Source organism: Doryrhamphus excisus, chromosome 13, assembly GCF_030265055.1.
Source record: "Doryrhamphus excisus isolate RoL2022-K1 chromosome 13, RoL_Dexc_1.0, whole genome shotgun sequence".
In the NCBI taxonomy this organism is placed as follows: Eukaryota; Metazoa; Chordata; class Actinopteri; order Syngnathiformes; family Syngnathidae; genus Doryrhamphus; species Doryrhamphus excisus.
Genome location: NC_080478.1, coordinates 8,422,923 through 8,443,972, shown reverse-complemented (window position 1 = coordinate 8,443,972; position 21,050 = coordinate 8,422,923). Strand labels below are relative to the sequence as shown.

General features: G+C 39.8%; 1 protein-coding gene across 6 annotated transcripts in view; it reads left to right on the top strand.

Moving 5' to 3' along the window:
- Positions 1-21,050, top strand: part of qkia (QKI, KH domain containing, RNA binding a) — a 105,688-nt gene that overhangs the window by 25,242 nt on the left and 59,396 nt on the right. For all 6 annotated transcript variants that reach the window (XM_058091394.1, XM_058091391.1, XM_058091389.1 and 3 more), the window contains exon 3: positions 13,368-13,484. In XM_058091394.1, coding sequence (XP_057947377.1) covers positions 13,368-13,484 — 117 coding nt within the window. The remainder of the gene's footprint in view (positions 1-13,367; positions 13,485-21,050) is intronic.

Sequence of the window (21,050 nt, the reverse complement as noted above, 5' to 3'; positions counted from 1 at the left end):
TGAGACCCCTGATGTAGTGTTTCATATTATAAAATAAATCAAGTCAGCTTTTCACACTAGAGTATCTTCACTGTAATCGACATAACATTCCACTTTTTGTCTTTCTATTGTTATTATGTTCATTTTATATCTTTTTAACCATATTATAATCTGCAGCCAGGCCATAGCGCATCACATTTTTCCTCGTATTTGCCATCACACATTAAAAAAAAACACCTGTAGAGGTAATCCTTTGGATGGTTGCTATATTGAAGCCTCTGCTTGACAAGAGGGCTTCCCATATAACGCCACACCCAGGGATGAGCGTATATGCCCCCAAAATTACCTCAACAATTTAGCAGTTCCGCTGCCTCAAGGTCGTCTGACTACCTAATTACCTGCAATAATCATCATATATTTGAGCTTACACACGCAACTATTAAATGTCCTTAAATGAACCGTCTATTCCACCCTGCCCCCCCCCCCCCACCCCCCTTTGCCCGCCGTGCTTTGCTGCACTGCACTGAGCAGGGCGGTAAAGTCAGCATTGTGTTTACAAGCTGCCAGGAAAGCTACTAAATTAATTAGGCTTCCCCCTTGTGGCTGACATGATTCAGTGACGACCTTAGCAGACGCACACATTCATTCAAAGGACAGACAAATGGGCGCGACACGGTGATGCAAAAAATGGCACACAAATCTCTCTCTTTTAGTTTGCACATGTCACTTAGACACCTCCTCCAACCCCACCCTACCCCTCTCTGCCACATTGGGTCATTACAAGACAAAAAATGCCAGATAGCTTTGTTATAAATAGACATAGTGATTGGAACCAAGGGAAATCAGCTGCTGGTCTTAATGGAATTATTTGCTATTCATGCCTCCTCTGTGCTTCGCTGTGTGCTTTGTGATTCACGTGAACCTTAGCTACAGTACATGGGGTGAGTGTACAGTAGCTTGTTTTTAAATATACCTTCACAATTCAGCCTTTAGTTCCACCCCTTCTCCATCTGTTCAAACTCTGTGTGTTACCAACTTATCATTTTCTTATCAGGAAAATCACAGTTAATTGGTTAATGGTTTCAGCGAAGTAGGATTCAGTTTTAATCAATGGAATATTTTTGTGCTGATGACATATGAAACCTGTTTATGATCTTCTAAATACGTTTTAATTTGGAGCCCTCTAGCCATGACTTAACGCTTGATCGCTATGGTCACATGGTGCTTTTTTTTCTGGACGGCTATTAAATGGCTATACACTCGTATTACGCAGTAAAGTAGACAAAATACGAGTAAATATACCATTGGCAACATGAATAGCAGCGTCACATTAAAAGTGTTCCCTAGAGAAACTTAGTGACGAGTTTAGTGCCTGTCTCACCGAACAATTACTGACATCTAGTGGCCGATGTAGAGTATCACATTCACAATTCCAATACATGTTCTGCTACTGCTATTTCAGCTGTTTCATTTAGCTAGTTTATGCCAGGAAATGTTTTTTTTTCCCCCATCCATCCATTTTCTGTACTGCTTATCCTCACAAGGGTCGCGGCCATGCTGGAGCCTATCCCAGCTGTCTTTGTGGAAGGGGTGGGGTACACCCTGGACTGGTCGCCAGCCAATGGCAGGGCACATACGTATATACAATGGGGCCAATGTCAGATTTCTAACATTAGACCCCTCGAGAACCTCTAGGGGTGTCACGAGCCCCTAGTATTTTGCCAATATTTTCTAGAACTGGCTCATATTAGCATATTGCTTGAATCTGTTCTACAATTGTATTGCTCATTTTGATATGATCCGAGTTTTAGTTGTCATTTAGAAAAGAATCATTGTACATTATCATGTAGTTTGATTTGTGCAGCATTTTAGCTTTCGATTTCCATCTTTAGTATGAAATATGTACCAGTTTTGTTCTTTTCAATATTTTCCATTGATGAAAGTCCAGGTTGCTTTTTGGAGTCTTATAGGGGATTCATTTTCCTGCAGCAAATGGGTGGATGATGTAGCATCAGGGTGAAAATTGAGACGCCAGGAATGATGAAGGTGAGAGCAGCCGAGAAAATTCTTATCACCATCTGCCCAGAGCTAAAGGAAAAGGGACGGTAATGATGATTGGGGAATATTTTCCACCGCTCAAATTTCCAACTGATTCCCCAGATTTCCCCTCATAAAGGTCTGTTTGGGGAGGGGTGAGCAGCACTTTTTGGCTTCGACTCACTTGGCTCATGTTAGGGCAGGGATGTCCAATGGCACATTCTAAAAATAGAATGTTGTAAGAAAAAGAATGGACTTGCGTTATAAAATGAAATATAAGATTGACACAAAGAAACTATACATTGTATATTATGAGAAACAAACAAAACAGCAAAGTGGCAATTTTTGGTAAATTTGGTTGGGGGAAAGTTATAATATTTGCAAAATAAAGTCAAAATATGTGAATAAAATCAGAATTGTGAGAAAAAGATTTACAAGAAGAAAGGACTAATATTTGGAAAAAACAGCTGTAATGTTTTGACTTGTCAAAATTAAAATATGGGGAAAAACATAACTTTATAAGATCAAAGTCAAAGGTCGTATTCTAACAAGAAAAGTTGTCATTTTCTATGAGTCAGTACTGTAGCATAGAGTTAGAATATAAAATATTTTATAAAAAAAAATTGGAATTGACCAATACTTTTTAGATAATTAGATTGGGGGAAGGTATAATATGAGAATAAAGTCAAAATTATTATTATTCTGAAAGTCATACTATTATGAAAAGAACATTTAGAGAAAAAAAACCCTGCAAAAATGGCACGAAAAGACTAAGATTACTTTTTCACTTATATCACAAAGCTGTGATGCTGTCTTTTTCTTAAAATAAATATAACTTTTTAGCATATGCTTTACAAAAATCAAAGTGTCCCTTGCATTCTTTCTTTTTTCAGTATTAGGACAGTGCTTAGTTTTACTTGGCATTGGGGTCGGGCGATATATTTTATGTACCGGTATTCTTCTAATGATAAGAAAATGACTTATACCTGTAGAAATTATAAAACGTAAACAACCCAAGTTGATGACATTGCGTTGTATTTTCCGTGAGCATCCTTCACAATGAGAGCGTCGTTTGCCCTATGTCTGTGTAAACAAAACAAGAATGTCATAATAAATATCTTCAATCTGCAGTTGGAATTGCATGGGTGACTACATCTTCCTTAATCACAAGCTCGGCCATTTCAGTTGGTTGTAGATTTAGTAGCAATGTGTCCAGAGGCTGACATCCCATTAGAAAAGTTAGCCACTTTGTTACCTATAGATGCATGTGCTTTACAATTTGAGGCAGTGTCTTTCATTATATCAAAGCTTAAGCTTTGTAGCTAAATTTTATATTGTTTTACTTCATGGTATCATGATACATCCCAAAAGATATTGCGATATATGCTAAAATCCCTACTTTACATTCTTATGCAGTGATTCTTATGCAGTTTTTTTTCTTTTCTTCATACTGTACCATGTACTTACTGTTTTTACACATGCACAGTATAATGAGCACATAGTATTTCCCACCTGCACATCTCTCGCTCTGTTTCTTCATCGTACTGGACATCATGTCCAATTGGCGTCTACTCCCGTGTCTCTCTTTCCCTGCTTAAAAGCCAGCGGTGTTTTCCTGATGTCGTCAGCCGTGCCGAGCGTCACCGTGGCGACCGCATCTTGACTGACAGCTAAGTCACAGGCTATCTGATAGCGTCCACCTTCAATTAAATGCTATCTGTGGCCCCGCTTCTCACAGAGTACACACGCACACGCACACGCACACGCACACGCACACGCACACGCACGCAGGCAGGCAGGCAAGTCGGACGAGAGCTTGGCCCGTCATTTCCATTGACCTTCAGGCATCTGACGTGTCTTTTAAATATGTCTGCCATTTATTCCGTTTGTCTTTGTATTGGCCAGCCATGAAATTGCCAGTTTAAGTGCAGGCAGGTCGTAGGGGTTCAGAGCACTTGTGTCCAGGCATATTGACTGATCATTTTACCACTATTTCACCCTAGTTTTAAGCTATTTCTGTTTTCACAACTGCTGTAGAGTTCACTTTCCCTGGTCCAAATCAGTTGATGGGTTTGTAGTTGTTCCCCTTAAGCAATGTAGTGACGTTATGCTCTCTGAGTGTACATCTGTGAGCTTTTAGAGTGTGGAAAATGAGCTTGAGTGCCTCATGAGTATTTGATTCTGTAGTACTGCATGCGTAGGGAGGGAGGGAGGGGTGTGGGTGTCCTCCTGCACTTTTGCCGTAGTAAAATTACTTGGCCAAATCGGGGAGTCATTAAGCCAGCTTCCCAGGAGGGTGTCATCTCATATCGTACCGGCACCTGATATCCTTCTACTTGCCCCTTAAGTCATTACCAAATGTACCACCTAACACCTTTGCATAGTGCCAGAGAGGCTGCAAATGGGATTTTATGGTGTACAGCAGTGGTCTCAAACACGCGGCCCGCGGGCCAAATGTGGCCCGCAGGACACTAGTTTGAGGCCCGCACCTTGATATGAAAGTTTAATGTTAGTGCGGCCCGCGCAAGTTTGATATGGATGCTGTATGGTATCATGTACCCAGAAAAACTCATTACGTTTGATTAATGTTCATGTTAAAGGTTAAATAACTGTTAATAGTTATCCTCCCTATTTGTGTGGAAGTGGTAAGTTTTTGGCTATTCAAGTTTAAAGGAAATAACTTGAAGGCTACCGTTTAGGTCGCTAGCTCTCTAGTTTGTGAGTTAGCATGTGTCTCAAGACCCTGCTAAAGAGTATAAATGTGACTATAGTCGTGTTTTGTCATGTCTTTAGGGCTCTAAAAATGCTTTGTTAATTTTAATCTGAAAAAAATAATTTGTCTACCCACCAACTATATGTGGTTTCTTATTTGTCGTTTTATTATTATTATTATATTTAGTTATTTATTACTGATTGATTGATTTTCTTTATTCTTGATTTGTTTATTTATTTTTCATCTTATCTTGTGTAGAAAAATAAAAAGTCAGATATTTGAGAACAGTGGAATGTTTTATCAGAGCTTTTCTTGTAGAAAATTGGAACCAAAGCAAAGTTTTTCAATTTTTTTTGTTTTTAATAAATGCGTTTTTTTTTTTTTTTTGGAAAAACCTATTGCGGCCCAGTCTCACCCAGACCTGAGCTCTAGTGGCCCCCAAGTAAATTGAGTTTGAGACCCCTGGTGTACAGTGTTTCATATAGCTTTCCTTCATGCATCAGGCATGGGATTAATTCCCTACGTCATAAATTTTTGTTGTTCCAAAAGGTCAAAAATTTAAATGTATGGAAATCTATCCCAAATATATTAACAACAAATAAATAAGCTGATAAATAAAATAAGCAGACATGAATATGAAATATGAATGAATGCACAAAGGCAATCGTTTGTTAGCTGAATGCCAAAGTTCCAGTGTAGCTGTGCAGCGCAGTCAACATTAGTGGTATGGAATCTTTGTCATCCCACTGTACTTAATTATAAAAACTTTTTCAGTCTAATATGAAACATTTTTGTCAACCATTTTTTACTCGTGCTGCAAATGAATATTGGCTCCAAATATGTTACGGGCCGCCTAACAATCGGTATTTGACCTGTAAAAAGACAGACAGTTTGATCTCTAGTAAAAAGTATCACTTAATTTGTCATGAATTAATTGCTTTGCACCCACGACCCTAGTGAGGATAAGCGGCATAGAAAATGGATGGATAATTGCTTTGCTCTTCTTGTATTGTGCATTCAGGCTCTCTTTATTCCTTTACTGTCTGATCAGCTTATCCATGATTGACTTTAAGTGGTGCTTTGGTCACTTATTACCACTGCAGACATGACTTTGGAAAAGCTGTCATTCGAGTGTTTGTCCTCGGTTGTTATGCTGAAGTTTGGCGAAGTCTGAACTCAAGTCAATTTTTTTTTTTTTTTAACCGCTTTCCATTTTTCCTTTCCCGCTATTTCCACTCTGCCTGCAAACCCCACAACAAATCCAAACAGAATTATCAAAGGAGGCCACGGATTAGGTGCTAAATGCTGGATGTGCTAAAAAGAGAGCTTTGAAGTCTACGGGGGCTTTCAGGCGAAAATGTCACCGTTGGAATCAAAACAAAATTTACCTTCCCTCAATCGCCCAGCTCTTGCGCCCTCAGACCCTCCTCATATTGCGCTGATGCGATTTTGACATTTGGCAATTCTTATTGCAATTCAAATTTATCTTTTGACCATATGGAAATGTGCCAAATTGCTGTGCAACAGGGGTTTCAAACTATCAGCCTCCTAAAGATGAATGGCGGAACAGAGGGAGGCTGCCAGCAGGGGGTGTGTAAGCTTTTGTGCTGTGCATGACCCAAAGGCATACCTGCTCAAGCTATGAATAGAGCAGGAAGACAAACAGAAGCAACACTGTCCAAAATAGGTTTTCTTTCGATATATGATTGCCATCGACAACAGGCTTTAGAAAGCAGAGATGCCATTGTCTGGGCTAACTGTGGATTCTACCTTGCTTTGATAACACTGATGAACCAATCCTCATTTCCATAAGCCCACCGCAGCCGGCTAATAAGTAATTGGTATTCTCAGCCGCTCCCCCGGTAAACCCTGCACGCACACATCCAGAGCCCCTCAGCATGATCTCATTTCCTGTCTCCACACCGCCGCAAAAACACACGCTGTCAAAGCGACAATTGTTCAGCTTCTTCGGACATTGTTTAGTGGAGCTGCTATTGTTTCACAGTGCATCACCTCAGCACACACACACACACACACACACACATATGACAATCGGCTCCGGGTGCTTTGGGTGTCTGCAAGAGTTCACGCTCACATGGTTGTTTCATACACAAACACACACACAACATAACCCGCCTGTGGTGTAGCGATAACTGGGGCTAAAACGGGGGAAAAAAAAGTTCCTTTTAATGTCATTGTAAGCCCGTGTCCTGAAGGGGGCTTTGCATGCTTGTGTGTTTGTCTCACACAGCAAGGCGCTTTTTCTGCAATTGTGTGTTGTCAAAAACGGGCACTAACAAGGTGCAGAGGGGGAAGAGTTGGTCCAGGAAGAGTCCACTAGGTTGGAACATGCTGGTGAGGAGCAGAGGAGCAGAAGCACAATTTTGCACAAATAGAGACAATATTATCATTTGCACCTGAATATAAGTCAAACTAGCCAAAAATGGAAAATGAAGAAGAAAAATCTTATATACACATTGCACTGGTCTACAAGTTGCGTTTTTTGGGGCGAAATGTACATATTTTGATAAAATCATAGACCAAGAACAGATATATTATCTTCAAAGGCGAGTTATTGTAATAACAATAAAATGGAGAACAGGCTAAATAGGTGTGTCATATTAACAGTTAATCAGATAACTATAGCCTAAACCACACAACATAACTTGTTTACCTGCAGCTTGTAATTTGTATGGTTTTTTTTTGCCTAAATTAAGCACTTTGGGATTCCCACAGGGAAATTAGCATTTTAAAAAAGCTAAATGAATTAAATGGGCTACTGTTATATCCATAACTCACACTGATCTGAAACTGAACTCAAACCAGAACCCCTGACATCAATTAGCCATCATTTATAGCAACACACACAAGTGTTAAATGGCATTTACTGTTATAGGATTAGAGGGGTGCTAGTTAATGTCTAGAGGGCTCTTATCATCTTAAAAACTGTGTTCAGAAGGTTGTGGACATGTTTTCTATGTTCCAAATTCTAAATAAGGAATCATACTTTGCGGAAAGTCACTTATCATGGTCGAGTGTGGAACTAATCAACCATGATAAAGAAGGGACTACTATATATGTATTGTACTATATAGTATGTATATATGTATATGTAACTGCTCCCACTTTCTCTTTGTAATCAGGGTGTGTTTAGTTTTTAATATTTGCCAAACACCCCATCCTTTGTTGGTGTACAGCTCTAAGACAGCCCTTAAGAGTCTTTTTAAAGTGCTAGCATCCCAGATAGTGTACATCACATCTTTGATACTACCTATATACAACTTCCACCATAATGCATAGTAATAGTCAGGTCCTATGATACAAACACCTTGGCAAACCTCAATAAAACACAATGAAGCAATAATTGCCTTCTGTGTTTACTGTATAAAGATACAAATATGTGAGTTGATGTAGTATCATATTCACTGTTCTTAGTGGGTTCAAAAGAATATAAATACTGTGATGTGACATGAGAAGTAGAATAACAGCGATGTTGTAGAGGGGAAGCTACGTCCGTCCTTTTTCCTTTTGGACGCAAGGAGAACTGATAACTTTTTTAATGGAATGGAGAGCAGCTTTAAAGAAAACCCTCACATCTAAAAACCTCCATCAATGGCAGATTGCCATTTATGTTTTATTATTTGGACACACAAGATTTAACGCAATGAGGCAGTGTTTTAAAGTTGCTGTCAAAAGTCTGAATCATCATGTGAGCTGTTTTTTTCCTCCTGTCTGGTCTCAACCAAGTATGTGTTTCCATGAAAACACATGTGACACACTGGTTGACGCCCGTAGAGTAGTTGCTAAAGCAAGACAAATGTTTTTTTCTGGACACTCTTTGTCCCTGCAAGATATTGGTTGTCTTTTAACCTCCTGCTCCCATGTCATCAACTCCTTAACCTTTTCACTCTTTATTTGTCCCGGCCTTTCCTCTGTCATGAATATGTTAATGACAGAGACGGGCTCTCTGTCAAGTGCAATTGTCATCAACATATCCGTGTCCTTTGAGAGTAGCTGGTGTCGTCGGCAGCGGGAGAAGCAGCGTAGTAAAATATTTAATTGCTCTTTCTGTATGATTTGAGGATTTGCCACTTGAATGTGACAGACCATTTCCAGTTTATGGAACCATAAGCATATACAGTAGGAAAGATGAGGGTTTATTGTGTCTCTGCTTGGCAGAATAAACTATATTCATTCATTCATTTTCTACCACTTATCCTCACAAGGGTTGCTTATCTGCTGGAGCTTATCCCACCTGTCTTCGGGGGAGAGGCGGGGTACACCCTGGACTGGTCGCCAGCCAATCACAGGGCACATAGTATAGACAAACAACCATTCACACTCACATTCATACCTATGGACAATTTGGAGTTGCCAATTAACCTAGCATGTTAATGGAATGTGGGAGGAAACCGGAGTACCCGGAGAAAACCCATGCACGCACGGGGAGAACATGCAAACGGGTCTCCTACCTTTATGGCCTGCGTGCTAACCACTCAGGTGCCGTGCAGCCCTTTTTATAAAATTAATTTTTTGTTGATATATTTGGAATAGATTTCCAAAAATTTATATTTTTGTCTAACCTTTTGGAACAAATTAATAGCCCCGTTATGTATGATTAAAAATATCAGGATATATATCATATATGGATATTCAACTTAAATATATCGGGATATGACTTTTGGTTCCTATCACCCAGCCCCATGGCAAATTGATGTTTTTTGTGTGTCCCAATGCAATCGTGATATTGGTCCGAAATCAGCCCAAAAAAGTATCTGATTACAGTGATCTCTTGCCATGTCATGGCTCGAACACGCCCTCCCTCACTTTATCGTGTCCTTTTTTTAATTATTATTATTAATAATGATCATTATTTTGTGGTTGACTCTGGCCTATTATTCGTCAAAAATATTGAAAGATAAGTTATATGTAGTATTCTGGTCACTGGACATCAGTAAGATTACATTGTTGAGGCATTATATGGAGTCAGCCATTGCCTCTCAGACATGACATTATGACAAAGTTATACTCCATTCCGTGTGGAAGTGGTAAGGGTTTTTTTTTGTCTTTTTTGTAGTCTTTCTTCTTAACTCTGTGTGAAACCCTTTCTTATTTTATATAAAATAAATAAACTGGAGTCTAACTCGCTAGTTCGTAGCATGCTATGTTTAATGTAGCAGCCGTCTCTTGTGTCCCAGCAGTGATCTAGTAGCCTGTGCCTAAGAGTTGTTATTCTTATAAGAGGTCTTATTTCATGTCTAAATGGCTCTAATAATTTATTAATAATGAATCCAACTTCATTGAAATTGGCTTATTTTGGTTGGGTGTGGAACCGGCGATAAATGAGTGACTGAATTATTGATCATCAAAGAAGGCAGACAATTTCTTGGCAAATAAATGGGTTTTAGGTTCATGTTTGTTGTCGCAAATGTATGTTTTTTTTTTTTTGTGTCTGTTATCAGTGCAGTCAAATGTTATGGTGATAAAGTGGAACCTTGGTTAGCATCCGTCCTGGTTAGCATGTTTTTCAGTTAATGTTGAACGTTGTACCCTTGTTTTTTGCACATTTCCCAGTTAACGTACAACACAGCATACGTCTTGTCATTTTATTAATACACTGTGTGAGTCCAACTGTGTTCTTAATGTATTTTATCACAAAACATCCAACATTTGTACAGTATTTATTTGCATATCATAATCACCATAATATGTCGTACTTTAAGCTAGTTATGTTAAGATAGCGTTTCGTGCATGTGTGTTTTTTTTTTTTCAAAAGACTGCAGAGGGTGCCATTGTGCATTATTGGCTGACCCCAGCGGACATGTCCCCCATGCACCCTGCCGCAAGCAATCCCACCCTCATAAATAAATAGCCTATTGCAGCAGTCATCCGCATGATTGAAAGATAGGGATTCATGTCCGTCTTCATGGCAGCATAGGGCGTGTCTTTCCAGCCAGACACATTCAAAATGACAGCCCCCGCCCCCTTGTCCTTGTGGGTGTGTGTATCTGTTTACGTGTTTTAAATGAGTAAATCTTCATTTCATTAAATGTGACTTAGGCTGTTGCAGGGGCACCAGTGCAGTGGAGTGCATAAGCAGATGTGACTGTGTTTTAAGAATTTAATGTTGCGGTGTCAAGGCTCACCGTCGCAGCTTGAGAGAGGAACAGCGGCTTTGTCAAGGCAAACTTTTTACACTTCTTCCCCTCTGCCATTGTGCACGAGAAAAGTAATCATATCACATTTGAACACTGTCAGACATCTCCCAGCCGTCGTGCCGGCTGAATGCATAGTTTAAAACACCAGCGCTGCCTCTATCTTATCTTTTAACGCATCACTGCGCATCTCCCTGTCGAGCTACCCTTTCTCTTTTTTAATTTTGGAAGCTGTTGGATTATTTCAACACGTTTTCCCTTTATCCCATTGGAAGGCAGTTCCAAGTGGAGGGGATTACCTCCGTTTATCCCTTTTTCCTTTTAGTACAAATTCACAAAGCAATTCACAAAACAAAAGTAGGCATTGATAAGACATTTCATTTGCGCACAACCTCGCCTAACCTCTGAACTTCTGTGGAGCTGCAATCCTGCTTCCTTCAGAGAAGGCTTTGGCAGCTTTTCTTGAATTTGTGGTTGTACTACATTGGTTTTAATTTGCATATAAGTACATACAATGCTATAGACATTCATCTTGGCTGGGTGCAGCTTGTATAGCAATATAGATTTGAAATCCACTGAAAATGATTAAACACACAGCCATTATTGTCTAAATATGTGGTGAGTAGCAAGATAATGGTGTTGTCTAAAGTCAGGCATGGCAGTGGTAGCGTCATGCTCTGGGGCTGCATGATTGCTGCTGGCACTGGGAAGCTGTGGTTCATACTGAAGGCTGTTAGGCTGTTTTTGTATTGGCTTGTGCCACATCCTAAAAATATAACTTCACCAAAAAACTAAAAACAAAAAAACAGCAAAAATGGAAAAAGTCAGTAGATATTTTACAAGGTTTAAGTCAATATATTAACAGGAAAAAGTCATATTCTAACACGGAAAAAACTAGAAAAAAATGTAATTTTGGTAGTGAGGTAATGAGGTAGTTTTTATATGTATGTATTTAATATGCAAACTGTGTGTGTGTGTGTGTGTGTGTGTGTGTGTGTGTGTGTGTGTGTATATATATAATTTGCTATCTAGTGCAAATCAAAGCTTTGATATTTTTATGTATTTTTGTAAAAAGACTGAGAAAAAATATTTATATATATTTAAATTCAAAATGTGCATTCTATATATATATATACACATACTGAAATGAGACTTACCTGGCATGCTTACGCTAGCGCCATCAAGTTCCCTTGCCTCTGCTTTTTGTTTATATCTCTACATTCTTTTATAGAAACAGGTCTGGGAAATTTGACATGGCGAGTATTATATTTTACCTGCGCTCGAGAACAGATAGCGTCCTGTCCCGCTGCTTCGTTCTTGATGGGAGCAACGGCGATGAAAAGCGATGGACATTTTTACATTTTCTGGGATCGCTTTGCAATCCGCGATGACATGCACAAGCATGACATTTAACATGTACACATTTCTTTTGACGCTTGGTCGGACGAAAACTTGCGATAATTTCCGTGTCGCCCAGGTTCCATTGACGGTGAATGAACGAGAGGTGATATCGCCGTATGTAGAGTCCATTAGTCTAGACCAGGGGTGCTCATTAAGTCGATCGCGATCTACCGGTCGATCGCGGAGGTGGTACTGGTCGATCGCTGGTCGATCGCGGCGTGACATTAAAAAAATATCATCCTCGCATCAATGCCGTCACTTGATTGATATACAGGGCAGCCATTCAGATGACAACTGAATGTTGCCCTTCGGGCGACCAATCAAATCAAACAACGTCTCTAAGTGCAGCAGAACTTACGATGTCAGCCTATCATCCATCCCCGTTACTTGATTGACATACAGGACAACCAGTCAGATGACAACTGAATTTTGACCTTTAGGTCACCGCTCATGCGTAAACAGCGATGCAAAGTGCTAAGCTAGTCGGCGAATTGCGTCAGATTTAAAGCCCTCGCTAAAGTTTATGGCCACTAAAATGAGTGAAGGAGCTGGACCAAGTAAAAAGGCAAAAACATATCACTTTCATACGGAATGGGAGGTGGACTTTTTTTTCACAATGTCTTTTTCGAAGTGCGTTTGCCTCATATGCCATTCTACCATCGCAGTACCAAAGAAGGGAAATGTGGAGTAATGTGGAGTTAATTACAAAAAATGTTAATTGTTAATTATGTGTGTTTTGCAATATTGGCTCATTTGGTTATGTAAGGTACATCAACATACATTGTACGTACAAATAATCCTCAATACATTTGAAAATAAATAGATGTTTTGCATTTTTGTAGTGGGTAGATCATTTTGACTCGGTCATTTTAAAAGTAGCTCGCATGCTGAAAAAGTGTGAGCACCCCTGGTCTAGACTGAATCAACAGTGGTGGCTACTAAGTAGTGCATTCGATTTTGCTTGTTTCTTGTTTTTTTGTCAGTATTTACAAAGGTGACTTATAATAACAGTTTTCAGCAGATTCAGCCCCATTGAAGTCTGTGTGTTCATAACATTTTGCTCCTTCTCTTTCTATTCGCAGTATAACTTTGTGGGTAGAATCCTGGGCCCTCGGGGACTCACGGCCAAACAGTTGGAAGCAGAGACGGGCTGTAAAATCATGGTGCGAGGCAAGAGCTCCATGAGAGACAAAAAGAAGGTAAGCACATACCAGTGTATTTTACCCCTCATTATTTTTTCAAAGCGCGCTCCCTCGGCTCATCCGACTCACCGGTGTGTGCAAATGAAATAACACTCTGATCTTACATGAATTATTGCTCTGGATGGACGTTTATGGGCAAGATACCTTTTATAGGTATGGCACAGTGATTTAAAACTGCTCTCGCATGCCCCATCGATGCAACACAAGTGTGTGTCACTTGATGACTGGACGCTGACATGTGATCTGTGTGCAAAAGGCTGTGCAGTGGAAAGTACAGAAGGCAGTAGTAAGGCAGACGGCCAAGGCCAGGGGCAGCCTCTATTTCTGGAGTCACTGAGCTGAGGTTGGAGGCATAAAAGGCTAATGCTTGTGTGCTGACATCCCAGTGGTGGACATACTGCTTTTTCCCCCGCCTTCATTATTCCACAAGTAGACATTTGCAAAGCATTTTATGGCTACATTTTTAGCCATTAGCCAAGTATTGGAAGTATAACCTAGAAATCACAATTTTAATGCAGGAGTTTGACATTGTCCTCTTTTATGTACATGCACATGTCCAATTGTTTTGGACTACAGGAACATTTCTAGAATGTTCTTAGATTATTGTAAAGCAGGGGTCTCAAACTCAATTTACTGGAGCTCGGGGCTGGGTGAGACTGGGCCGCATCAGGTTTTAAAAAAAAAAAACAAAACCAAAAAACGCATTTATTAAAAAAAAAAAAAAAAACTTCACTTTGGTTCCTATTTCCTATTTTTTCTACAAAAAAAACTCTGATAAAACATTCCACGGTTCTCAAATATCTTACTTTGTATTTTTCTACACAAAATAAGATGAAAAATAAACAAACAAATCAAGAATAAAGAAAATCAATCAATCAGTAATAAATAAATAAATCTAATAATAATAATAATAATAATAAAACGGCAAATAATAAAAACTTAAGAAACCACATATAGTTGGTGGGTAGACAAATTATTTTTTTCAGGTTAAAATTAACAAAGCATTATTAGAGCCCTGTAGACATGACAAAACACGACTATAGTCACATTTATACTCTTTTTATTTACAACATGTTGCGCAACTGCAGGGACTTGAGACACATGCTAACTCGCAAACTAGAGAGCTAGCGACCTAAACTGTAGCCTTCAAGTTATTTCCTTTAAACTTAAATAGCCAAAAACTTACCACTTCCACACGGATAGGGAGGATAACTATTAACAGTTATTTAACCTTTAACATGAACGTTAATTTTTTCTGGGTACATGATACCATAAAGTATCCATATCAAACTTGCGTGGGCCGCACTAACATTAAACTTTCATATCAAGGCGGGGGCCTCAAACTACTAGTGTCCTGCCGCGTGTTTGAGACCCCTGTTGTAAAGCGTTGTGAAGCTGAGATTGAATGACTTTAGTCTACATGTGTTCTTCATCAACTCTCTGCCTCGCATTTATGCTTCACAAGATAGTTCAGAGTTTTTAACACAAGTTTTATGGCATCCCCATCAACAGTGTAGTACATCAAAAGTGACTTACCACCAGACTTGGTCCTGTTTGAGGAACGTCATCATGCTCAGTTGCTGGGCCACTCAGACCTCATAAACCGCTCTTTTTCCACCGTATCTCCACGCAGTGTCGCCTGTTCATTCTTGTGTATGTCACAAAGACGCTTGCGTCTTGTTCCGCTGCGGAACAAGAATGGACAGGCAACACAGTGATTTGTGAGGTCTGATTTTTTTTTTTCAAGGAGGCATTTTTATGATGCAAATGTATTACTTTTTTGAACGCATATTGTTTGAGAAGCCAAAGTGGCCCCAATGAAATGGCCCCAGCAACTAAGCATTAGGAGGGTCTACATTAGGAGGTCTCCTTCAGTCACTGTTGTTAATGTCAGTGCTTTTTGACCTGGTTGTTTACTTTTATTTTACCCAGACACCCGGCAACTAAAGAGGGCTTGGTCGTCAGTCCAATAGAGGCATTAAACACTGCACACACGCTACGTCATCATATCATTTTATTAGATGGGTGGATGTCTGTGGTTGTGACAATGTTGAAAAATCTTACCCTTGGGATTAGTAAATAACACACCATGATCCCACACGTCCATTTCAGACTACTTCTTCATCTTATCTTTCTCTTTCTTTCTCGTCTGCACATCCCAGCTGTCCTCCAGTGATGCTTTATTGTATTACATTTACATAAGTCAGAGGAAATTTATTTTATCCCTTTCATTGTGGGAATACAACTCATCTGCACACCGTCTCTCTCTCTCCCTCTCTCGCTCTCTCTCCTCAGACACACACATCCACACAAAGTCCACACAGTGCATTGTTACACAAACAGTTCGTGCTCGCAGACGAGCACATTTTCGGCTGAGTCATAATCTTAGAAGCTGCCTGTTTGCTGCGGGGCCAACATTTTTTTTTGTTCTTTTTTTAATGGAAACCTCCCATTCTTATTTTAATTTCTGTCTCTCCTCCCCCATTTCCCATGGAGTGTGTTCATTAGACGAGAAGAGAATAAGGACACTCTGCTCTCTCTTCACAATTAGATCCACAAGTTGGGCCTGTGGGGGGGGGGGGAAGTAAAACAATTGTACCTCAATCTGTAGTGGTTTCCAACATCGCTCCCTCACTCATCAGAGATTTCATTCACTACAGCCTATTATTAGTCAAAACTTTCACTGTATTTTGATACAGCATCTGGTGTCTGCAGCGGAACTGACAAACAAGTTATATCGGCTGAACCAAAAGTGTCAGAGGTTGTGCTTGTTGGCAAGGAGGTATTATACTCATTTTAGGATTGAAGCACTGCAGAGAATATTTAATTATTTTGTAAAGAAAAGGAGCATGGGCAAACACTTGATGTGTGACGGAGGCAAGGAAAGACACCTTCACAGTAAGAAACATAATTTTCCCCATTGTTCATCAAATAACTTTCATGAAACTTTCGTGAAACTTTTAAATTCAAAATTTTAAAACTTATTTTAAACATTTTTTTACTTAATTTTTATAATTTTAATAATGTAATAAAATTGGATTTTTTTTAGCATCAATTTGAAATATTAAAGATAAAATGTGCAATTTTTGGAGCTTATACTACATTATTAGAAACAATAGAATACATTTTTCAAACCTTTGTATTGAGGTCTCCTATAGAGCAGCTACACCCAATAACCCACACAGAAATCTTTTTAGATTTTACAGAATCTGCACCTATTCCACCCACGCCCCACCTTCGGGCATACGCACTCCACTGTCATTGGTCACACGCCCAAAGTGCTGCCTAACTACGAACCATATAAGGAACTCCGCTCCTCTGTGACATCACAAAGGACCAATTTTACCACGCCTGTTGAAACCGAGCATTTTGAGCCATCCCAAACTTCTTTCAGGGCTCACTTCCAAATGTGCAAACCTCATTATCTGAAACTTAAACACGAGAATACCGCATTCTAACTACATTTATAGGTCAGAAAAGTGGAAAAAGCATAATAGGTCCCCTTTTAAATATTGGAAAAATCACGTAATTTTAGACAGCGTACATCATACTAATAATGGGTTTTTTCAGCTATATCACAAAAGTTGAGATATCCAAGTGGTCCTTGCATTCAATCATTTGAATGCGACCCCTGCTGGAAGACGTTTGGACACCCCTGATCAGGGGTTTTGGAACCCCTGTTTGAGAAACAAAGATCTAGACTAAAGTGGTGCATGGCTAAATATAATGGCCTGGCTATGTTGTCCCTCGATTGGAATAGCTATCTGCCAGTCTTTGAAAACACAAGACCCCCTTTCAGGTTAGTTGACAGTGCTCCCATATATTTCCACTAACCCTCTTGTTGCATAATTGTGTCCCTGTCTTAACCACTACCCACCTCCCCCATCACCCCCTATGTTTGCATCTTCAACCGGCCCGTATTCTCCTGCTTCATGCCCTGTGGCGGGCGGAGGAAGCCACGGCAGCAGCTTGAGCCGGCGTGTTTATTCAGGATCCATTAGCGGCAGCGTTTTTATGCTCTCAATAATTCAGCTGGTTGCTCCTGGGCCGCGCTGGCTGACGGCAGCGGCGAACGGGCGCACTGAAGCTTGCACGGCCACGAGAGAGAGAGAGCGAGAGAAAGGCATAGTGAATCACTTGGCAAGTAGAGAACAATGGCGAGTGGAAGGAAAAAGCAGCTCGAGTAGAAAATGGGGAGGAAGGATGAAGGTGAAGGGCGAAATGTGGTTATGCGCATGAGTCGGGATGGTGCCATTACTCTTTTTTTTTGGGGGGGGGGGTTGCTTCAGATTAAAGTATGTTGAATTTGAATGGGAATGGACGATCTTCGGGTAGCCAATCTGTTTTTGTTTTTTGAGGCTGAGGTACGTATGTAGAAGGGATGGGATTAAATAAGATCTGCTTCCTCCTACTGCTTTTCGGACATGTTGCACTGTGTTAACGCGTGATGTAATTACTGTTCTTAATGTAACATACTAAGCATTTTTTAAACAAATAATTACCGTTATATGATCAAATTTGTCAGAGTTGAAGGTAAATTAAATGTATTCTAGATGTACTGTACAAGGTTACGATGCATTATTAAACCACATATTTCTTCCACGCAAATGTGGAGTAAAGTACAAGGACTTGAAAGAAGAAGTGAAAATAGATGAACACACTCCTGAATCATTTTTAAGACCAATTGAAAAATTGCAAGAATTTACATTTTGCAATGTTGGCTCTTAGTGCGGTTATCAGTAGAGCTTCAAAATGTGAAAAGAAGAAATGGGAGTGACACAAAAAATCATCATATTTTATTGCAAACAACTATTAAAGTGAAATAGTCAGGCTGTTCATCACCAGATCAAAACTTTAAGACCATAACTCAAAAAAAGCCTCAATCCCTACTAAAATATTCCAAAAAGGGCTCAGTAATGAGTAGCTGCACCATTCTTATTAATCACCTTTAAAATCGGTTTGGTGTTTCCAGGAGGCTAGTGGTAATGCTGCCGCAGGTGGTGATCGCTTCAGTGGCTTCATGTAGGGCATCCACTGTCTGGAACTGACGTCTATATTGGTAAACTTCTCTTGCCATCCATCCATTCGATCAGGAGAACATGCAGGATGGTCCAAAATAGTGATGGTCATTACCACACAGTCATCCATCATGAGGGATGCCATTTGTCGCCCCTGCACAACCTGTAGCTCCATTGTTCCATTGAAGGAACTAGCACCCCAGATCATGTACCGTGTGGAAAACATCTCTGCTGGGGTCTCCTTGAAAGGACAATAATGCTGGAAACCACCACGACCGTGATGAAAATAGAACATTCTTGCAAATACCAAACAGGCAATTTTGTGGCGTTGAAGACATTTTTGCTCTTAAAACACTTCCATCAATTTTTCAACTGGTCTAAACATTTTCTTCAAGAGTGTATGACATTGCCACCCTGCGAAAATGCATTCTACCAAAGAGGTCTCTCTGGCTTAATGAAGTGATCAGGAGGTTAGTTTTGTGGTAAAACAGCTAAACCCATCTGCGTGCCAGTGTGTCTATTCCGCCTTAAATAGGAGGAGACAGGACATATTAAAGGATAATAACCCGTCCCAAGATTGCACTTAACACTGATCAAATGCCTCTCGCAACCTTTCTCTTTGTGACACATTTGTTCCGACAGGACGGTTTGCACAGCAATCCCTTAGAGAGCGCTCACTTTCACTATCAACACAAGTCCTGCGTCTCTCTTTCTTTCTCTCTTCGTTTCTCGTATTGACGGCTTTTGTTTGTTGTCATGGAATCTTAGAAGCCGGCATGCTAGGTAGTGTTTTTTGAAGTGCACAAACAGCAGGAAGGTAAATGCGGCTAGCTAGCTAACATTTCTGTAATACTATGCAAGGAAATACATTTAGAATAGCATTTGAATGTATTTACTCTGTAAATTGTCTTCATTTTATGTGCAATATTAACAATGAAGCAATCATTGAATTGCAATTTACTTAAATTATCTCCACATGAATGTGCTGCACTCGTGTTTTAGTACTAGTGACTTATTGAACCCCTTCGGGACCCCTTCGGGACCCCTTCGGGACTTTAGACAGCAAATGACAATATACTGTCATTTGAGGGGTTTGTCCAGGAGTAACTGGGTTTGCAAGGGACTTCAGTCTGGGAAAATTAGTAGCACCACTGCAGGCTATGCACAGTAGTGGACTGCAATTTGCTTCCTCTTGAAATTTCTTTATCGTTGGTTAAATTTCTTTCATGCACAAAGCAATGTAAATTACTTTATCCAAAGGGAAGGAATTTGCAAGAGACTGTGTGGAAGATTTTTTTTTTTATCCTCTACCTCCCCTCCTAGTTTGTTGTGTCCTTCCATGTACCCTGCGGCTCTATACACTGCACCTGTTTAGTCTGTTGACATTTAGCCTCAATTTAGAGCAACTCCTTGGCTCAAAAGAGACGAGTACTGTTCAGAGTTGAATCACTGCATCCTTCCAGTCAGTGCAACATGTTATTGCACTGGCTGCATAGTCTACAGTCCAATGTAGGAACTAGCCTTCACTTGTGTGAATTCCATGTTGATGTACATATTACAGAACACTTGCAACCAAACTGTAAGAATGCCTCAACACACTGCACAGCATTGATCAAACTGATTTGAATTTTACCGTTTTTTTATTTTGTTTTTTCCTGCAAAAATAAATATTAAAGTTCATTCATTTTCTACCGCTTATCCTCACGAGGGTCACGGGGGGTGAAGCCTAGCTGTCTTGGGGTGATCGGCGGGGCACACCCTGCACTGGTCGCCAGCCAATCACAGGGCACATATAGACAAACAACCATTCACACTCGCATTCATACCTATGGACAATTTGGAATCGCCAATTAACCTAGCATGTTTTTGGAATGTGGGAGGAAACCGCAGTACCCGGAGAAAACCCACGCATGTACGGGGAGAACATGCAAACTCCACACAGAGATGACCGAGGGTGGAATTGAACCCTGGTCTCCTAGCTGTGAGGTCTGTGTGCTAACCACTCGACCGTCGTGCAGTCAGGAATAAATTTATTTTTAATACAAAAAAAAAAAACGTATGTTCCTGCGTACCACTTGATGGAGCTCAGGTAGTACTACCAATAGTACTCATACCACAGTTGGAGAACATCATAGCTCTAAGCCCTGCCTACAATTTAATCGTATTTCCCCCAAAAAATCATCCATTCCAGTCATAAAACATGCTGGACCTTGGTTTAAACTTGTTTTAAATAAAATAAACATTTGTTTAAATTCATGAAGAAATTAAAATTTAAAGTTTCCACTGCATTGTTGACATTTTAATAAAACTTTGTACACATATTTGGTTTAGACTCTTGTCTAAATTCAGTTTTTATGAAAAAAAAATATATATATATCGATTTTTGTTTGTTTCTTTCTGCTTTTTTTCCTGATTATGATAGCGATATTCTACCGAAATATTTTTGGATATTAATTTTGGTCGTAATCGCCCAGCCCTATACAGCAGTGTGACTAAAATTATGGACATTGTCTTTAAAGATCACTGTCTGTTAGGACAGCACCCA